At 66.1% G+C, this 449-nt stretch overlaps 1 protein-coding gene across 1 annotated transcript in view; it reads left to right on the forward strand.

Annotated features, from left to right (window-relative positions):
• The first annotated feature begins 238 nt into the window (after positions 1–238).
• ZBTB12 (zinc finger and BTB domain containing 12) overlaps positions 239–449 on the forward strand; it is a 1,701-nt gene continuing 1,490 nt past the window's right edge. The window contains 2 exon segments of the mRNA XM_007472317.1: positions 239–447; position 449. The exon segment at position 449 is cut by the window's right edge and continues 1,490 nt beyond it. Of these exon segments, the coding sequence (XP_007472379.1) occupies positions 257–447; position 449 (192 nt within the window). The 5' untranslated portion in view covers positions 239–256.

Consider the following 449-nt stretch of genomic DNA (forward strand, 5'->3'; position numbering starts at 1 on the left):
CTCCGCGGGCTGTCGGGCTGGGGGGTGTGGACGCCGCTGCCCCGCCCCCGGGAACCACGCCTCCCTCCTTTCGGAGGGACAGCGCCTCCCCGGGGGCTGGGGAAACTGAGGAAGAGGCTTGAAAACTGGATAATCTGATGCTGGGAGGGCCAGGCAAGAATGGGGGTGCGAGGCCTGGAGCCTTGGCCTAAGAAAGCCGGAGACCTTTGTCTCTGACCGGTTTCCTTCCCAACCAGGGTGGCCCACCCCCGCCACAATGGCCTCTGGGGTGGAAGTCCTGCGCTTCCAGCTGCCCGGCCATGAGGCCGCTACGCTGCGGAACATGAACCAGCTCCGCGCAGAGGAGCGGTTCTGCGACGTGACCATTGTGGCCGACAGCCTCAAGTTCCGCGGCCACAAGGTCATCTTGGCCGCCTGCTCACCGTTCCTGCGGGACCAGTTCCTGCTGC

Source organism: Lipotes vexillifer, unplaced genomic scaffold (genome assembly GCF_000442215.2).
Source record: "Lipotes vexillifer unplaced genomic scaffold, Lipotes_vexillifer_v1.1 scaffold862, whole genome shotgun sequence".
NCBI classification, from domain to species: domain Eukaryota; kingdom Metazoa; phylum Chordata; class Mammalia; order Artiodactyla; family Lipotidae; genus Lipotes; species Lipotes vexillifer.